This window comes from Nanorana parkeri, unplaced genomic scaffold (assembly GCF_000935625.1).
Source record: "Nanorana parkeri isolate BGI_ZX_2015 unplaced genomic scaffold, ASM93562v1 scaffold488, whole genome shotgun sequence".
Classification (NCBI taxonomy): domain Eukaryota; kingdom Metazoa; phylum Chordata; class Amphibia; order Anura; family Dicroglossidae; genus Nanorana; species Nanorana parkeri.
The window spans coordinates 576,052-582,054 of record NW_017306756.1 but is presented as its reverse complement, the minus strand read 5'-3'; the positions used below and the strand labels follow the sequence as shown (position 1 = coordinate 582,054).

General features: G+C 47.8%; 1 protein-coding gene across 3 annotated transcripts in view; it reads left to right on the top strand.

The window, feature by feature from the left end:
* The window catches only part of PTP4A3 (protein tyrosine phosphatase type IVA, member 3), a 20,064-nt gene extending 16,120 nt beyond the window's left edge, over positions 1-3,944 (top strand). For 2 of the 3 annotated variants that reach the window (XM_018560932.1, XM_018560930.1), the window contains 2 exons: positions 2,200-2,274; positions 3,793-3,944. In XM_018560932.1, coding sequence (XP_018416434.1) covers positions 2,200-2,274; positions 3,793-3,910 — 193 coding nt within the window. In that variant the 3' untranslated portion in view covers positions 3,911-3,944. The remainder of the gene's footprint in view (positions 1-2,199; positions 2,275-3,792) is intronic. The other variant, XM_018560931.1, reaches the window with a different exon arrangement.
* The last annotated feature ends 2,059 nt before the right edge of the window (positions 3,945-6,003 follow it).

Sequence of the window (6,003 nt, the reverse complement as noted above, 5' to 3'; positions counted from 1 at the left end):
AGACTGGAGGGGGGGCCGGAGGTCGGATAGACGACTGGAGGGGAGGCCGGAGGTCGGATAGACGACTGGAGGGGAGGCCGGAGGTCAGATAGACGACTGGAGGGGAGGCCGGAGTTGCATTTTACAAATTCTATATAATGATGGATTAATAATCACGGATCTGCATTGATTTGTACTTGTATATCTCCCTGGAGGGAGTTCTAATGTTTGGCTTTAGTCGGGAGGTGGGGAATGTCGGTGAGAAGTGGGATCGTAATTGGGAACTGTTCAAAGAAAAGGAAAGATCTCTTATGCGATTTGTTCTGGTTTCAGGATTGGCCGTTCGATGATGGAGCGTCTCCCCCCAGCAAAGTTGTGGATGATTGGTTGAATCTGCTGAAAGCGAAATTCTGTGAAGATCCCGGGTGCTGTGTAGCCGTTCACTGCGTGGCCGGACTGGGCAGGTAGGTGACGTTCTGTGGTCTGCGCTCGTCCTGTACGTGTTTCAAGGCTCCGAGTCATTTAGGTTACTTAAAGTGACACTGAACTCCGAAGGTAAATCCTAAAAATACATTCCGGTCCCTGAACTCTGAACAACAATGTCTCTTATTTGTGTATCACTCGGCTGTAGATCCTCCACTCATCTCTGAATTGGTGCTGTCATGTTGTAAAGTAGTCACCGCTCCGAGCTCACTCCCGGGATGGACTACAGTCTCATGTTTAGTATAATAATTTGTATAGCGATTGTAGTCCATCCCGGGAGTGAGCAGGGAGCGGCGACTACAACACACACAGGGACCATGGGGAACAGACGTAGCCCCCCTCCAGAAGGAAGGACAGTGTCAGAGATGATTGGAGGATCTACAGCCGAGTGATACACAAATATGATACATTGTTGTTCAGAGTTCAGGGACTTGAATGTATTTTTAAGATTTAAATCCGGGGTTTAGTGTCTCAGTATGCCGCGAGCAGTATACTGTGCCTAGGGTGACGGGAGGACGCTAGTTTGTGTCCTCCCATTACCCTAAGGAGAACTATGGGGAAAAGCCTTAACCCCATAGTTCTCCTTTAAGCCCTTCCAGCCCACAATCTCTATCAATGTTCTCCATCACAATACTCCCAGCTGAGGATATAGTTCTAAATGTCCTCCCTTTGAGGGCCAGCGACCCCAGCACCTTACTATCACCCCCCCTCCCCCCCCAGGGGGGACTTGCACCGATACCAAAACCACCCCCCGCGATTACTTGCCATCACTTCAGGACGGGAGCCGGACAGCGCAGCCGACGGATGGGATTGTAACTCAGAGAACGAAAAGCAGCCGTCGGCCACTTAATCGATCTGAGCACCCCCCTGAAATGATGGCGGATAGCAAAGAAACTATTGCTAAATAAAAATTAAAATATTCTCGATCTCATTGCTGCACTGCTCCATTTTGGGATTTGCCTTCTCCTACGGGGAGGAATTAAGGTTTAACTTTTCAGGATCAATGCCTCCTTACTTGCATATGGTTCATTTGCAGGTCAATAATACTCTATGGAAAATTTACGTTACAACTTTACTGGTATCACTGAGCCCTGGGAAGTGTCTTTGGTGAGTGCCCCCCCTACTGGTAGGTGTCCGTCAGTGCAGTCATCGGCATTGCTGGTTGGCTTGTTTTGCAAGCGAGTGAACTACAGAACAAGCCTTATATTGGCAATCTAAAGACAGAGCAGCCGATCGGCTCTTGGTGCCGGCTGTCTCTTTCCCGGCCTGGGTGCTGCTGTGCAGGAGATTGCAGCGGGCTTAGATCAAGACTTGTTCTACTTCTATATAAAAAAATAAGGTCAAATTTGCTTTTTTTTGTTAAATATTTTCCTGGAATACAGTCCTTAAGACAAAATATAATTCTATTCGGTCAACTAATCTTCATTTTCCGTGTTTGCAAGTGACAAAAAAAAAAACTTTTAATGTCCAGTTTTCATTATCTGTATAAAATGTTCCTTTTCGGGTAAAAATATGAATATAGGATCCCTCCATGACGCTGTGCTTGCAGGGAATGCTGGGATTCCTGGTCCAGCTGGGCACAGGCACAACACAAACGTTTCACCTGATGGAGGATTTAACTCGTCCATGCTTTATTCAACACTAAACCATTCATTTTGGCTGTACAAACACTTTCAGAAAATATTTTCACTCTCCACTCCCTTCTATAACTGAGTAGATCTTTTTTTTCATTTGCAGAGCCCCCGTCCTAGTCGCGCTCGCCCTTATCGAGAGCGGAATGAAGTACGAAGACGCCATTCAGTTCATCCGGCAGTAAGTATCCGTCGCTGTCCATGTATATTGCCCTCTATGGGCCCGGTCTTTATTATCATGCTTTGTCCTTTTCTATGTGTTGCTTCCACTCTTTGACGTCCATACTCCGACGTCGGCTACGTTTACAGCAGAACTTCCCAACTTGGAGACCAGGGCCCAATGAGGTCCTTCCAAACCTCTCCATGCCCCCAAATTAGAAACAAGTGGTTGAGGACCTCTGGTGCAGAGCAGTGGTTCTCAACCTGTGTAACCTCAGGACCCACATTTGTCCTCGGTCATTAAGTCGCGACCCGAGTCGCACTGCAATAGAACGCACGGCATTGGCGTACAGAGCATTCCGGTGCAAGCGTTCAAACTGTGGGTGGGAGGTGCGTTTGTGATACTAGTCAAATAAATGCATGTTGGGTGCGATTGCTTAGTACAGTTTAACGCACTGTACTAGTGTGAACGGGCCCTCAAAAACAGACACACACTCACAGACATTCTCATAAATGCTCCAGAATTTTTTAAGAACCACCCAGTCTCCCTCTGGAGTGGCTCCTCAGCCTGGGGTCCAGAGTGGGCTGTTGTGCTGTGACGGAGCTCCATCGATACATGCATTGCTTGTACAGCTCCCTTGCGTGCCCTGTAGAAGTGCTGGTAGGCAGAATGTGACGTCACCCTGATTCAGGCACCTCTACATCAGTGGTTCTCAACCTGTGTAAGTTCAGGACCCACTTTTTGTCCTTGGTCATTAAATAGTGACCCAAGTTGCACTGCAATGGAATGCACGAAATTAGGGTACCGTGCGTTCCAGTGCAGGTGTACGAGCTGTGGGTGGGAAGTGCGTTTGGGGTACCATTCAAATGAATGGCAACCCAACACACCTCACACACCGTTAATCGCACGGTACTGTACTAGTGTGAACGGGCCCTCAAACACCGACATACATACACAATCTCTCACACTCCAAAAAATATTTAATTTTGAAGGTCCACCCAGTCTCCCTACCTTACGAGAACTGGAGTGGATCCTCAGCCTGGGGTCCAGTGTGGGCTGCTGTGCTGTGACGGAGCTCCATCCATATGTGCATTGTTTATATAGCTCCCTTGCACACCCTGTAGAGGTGCCGAGAGCCAGAACGTGATGTCACTCCGGTCTGGGCACCTCTGTAGGACACCGCAGGGAGCTGTAAGCAATGCACGTATGTATGGAGCTCCCTCGCGGCCATAGCCTCATCCCGTCTCAATCTGACACTAGGCTCCGGGCAGCATATTTTGAATGGCTGCTTGGCACGAGAGCTGACAGTGCTACGCTTGGGAGAGGCTGAGGAACCTCTCGCCTAGCAAAGTGGAAGGCATGCGGAGACCCACTGAACATTGGGTTGCAACCCACTTTTGGGGCACGACCAACCAGTTGAGTACCGAGGTTCTAATCCTTCCTCATTTCATCCAAAGCAGAATTATTCATCACATTAGAGTCTTCATCCTTGGACTAACCACTGAGCGCAAGCTTACCCATGTTTGTTCTTTCTTACAGGAAACGGCGGGGCGCCATCAACAGCAAGCAGCTGACGTACCTGGAGAAATACCGGCCAAAGCAGAGGCTACGGTTCAAGGACCCTCACAATCACAAGAACAAGTGCTGCATCATGTAACCGCTGTGACACACCTACAGACCCCTACACACCTACAGACCCCTACACACCTACAGACCCCTACACACCTACAGACCCCTACACACCTACAGACCCCTACACACCTACAGACCCCTACACACCTACAGACCCACCCCTCCTCCGCACACATACCACCAACCCGTAATACCGCCCGTCTTACTAGTACTGCAAAAATCAAGGACAGGATTGACTGAGATAGAAGCTACTCCGTTGTTTTCACAAGAATTACATTTCATATAGCTTCTTGTAAATAATAATTTGCGACCGTATAATGCATTCTGTATTTTTTTTTGGGTGAGGGTGTTTTGACACCTTTTAATGTGTGGGCCAGACTTGGGGGGAGGGTGAGGGTCCAGCTGCACTTTTGATGTTTTATATGTTAAAGGGTACGTGTAGGTGAAGTTGGAGGACTTGAACTAGTTTTTAAGGAAACTTAGTCATTTTACTGCTCTACCATTATGTTAGACCATGCCCTTGTAGGATTGGCCCGGCCCACGCAGATCCTGGTGCTTTGTTTGGATTCAATAGCTTTGTAATTCATTGCTCTTCCCCCCACCCCCTAGTGTCCAGTTGGAATGTGAGTAGTGGTGGTTTTCATTTACTGTGACCTGGCACAGGACTAGCTTCCTGTTATTGAAAAGACTGATAATCTCTGTATATTGGAGACCAGGAGTAAGGCCAGGCCTTATTAGACTAGGCCAGCCCACACGGATTCTATAGCTTTGTAATTCATTGCTCTTCCCCCCCAAACCCGTAGTGTCCAGTTGGAATGTGAGGAGTGGTGTTGTTCATTATTTACTGTGACCTGGCACAGGACTAGCTTCCTGTTATTGAAAAGACTGATAATCTCTGTATATTGGAGACAAGGAGTAAGGCCAGGCCTTATTAGAATAGGCCAGCCCACACGGATTCTAAAGCTTTGTAATTCATTGCTCTTCCCCCCCACCCCGTAGTGTCCAGTTGGAATGTGAGGAGTGGTGTTGCTCATTATTTACTGTGACCCGGCACAGGACTAGCTTCCTGTTATTGAAAAGACTGATAATCTCTGTATATTGGAGACCAGGAGTAAGACCAGGCCTTATTAGAATAGGCCAGCCCATGCGGATCCTGGTGCTCTGGCTGCTTATAGGTTTGCAACTCCTTGCTCTAGCCCACCCCCTAGTGTCCAGTTGAGAAGTAAGGAGTCATTTCAGTCATTATATACTGTGAGCAAGCAAAGCACAGGACTATCCTCCAAGAGAACGGCAAGGTCTGAACATAGAGGTAAAGCATTATAATCACCAAGCCACTTTATTTCTTGGCCTCCGACTTTGACAGGACTCTAGTGATCCTTTAAGACTGGGCAGTAAAGCCGTGACCTTTGTAAATGTGTGTTAATTACCTATCGCTTTCCGTGATGCATGTACAGGCTCTTTGTGTCAGTGTTCCCACCATAGACATGGGAGTGTTGGGGTTTGGACAAAGCTGTCCATCGCCAACTGCTGACCGTTTCCGTAAAGGGATCAGAATTGTTTTAAAGGAACGTTGTTGTGACGTCAGCAAGTCCTAATTGTGTCAGAGAAAAGCGGAACTAAAAACAATTTGGTGCCGGTGTCCAATAAGAATAGTCTGCCCATTCTCACCACATGGTGCATGTGGTCACCAATGATATTCAAAGACCACAGACTCCTTTAGATGGCAACATATCATGTCAAACGTTGACATTCCCATGGGATTTAAAGCTCCGTGTTCTGCCAGGAGGCATGGTGGGGGTGCCTCCTAGAAGTGTCCGAGACTGGGACCAAAATGTTTTATTGAGGGGTGGGGGGGCTGGTGAACAGTGAACCTTCCATGTGCCACATTAATGATAATCCACATAATCATCATTAATGATGCCACATAATCATCATTAATGATGCCACATAATCATCATTAATGTGGCACATGGAAGGTTCACTGTTCACCAGCCCCCCCACCCCTCAATAAAACATTTTGGTTCCAGTCTCGGACACTTCTAGGAGGCACCCCCACCATGCCTCCTGGCAGAACACGGAGCTTTAAATCCCATGGGAATGCCCTCAAGCCCATTGCAA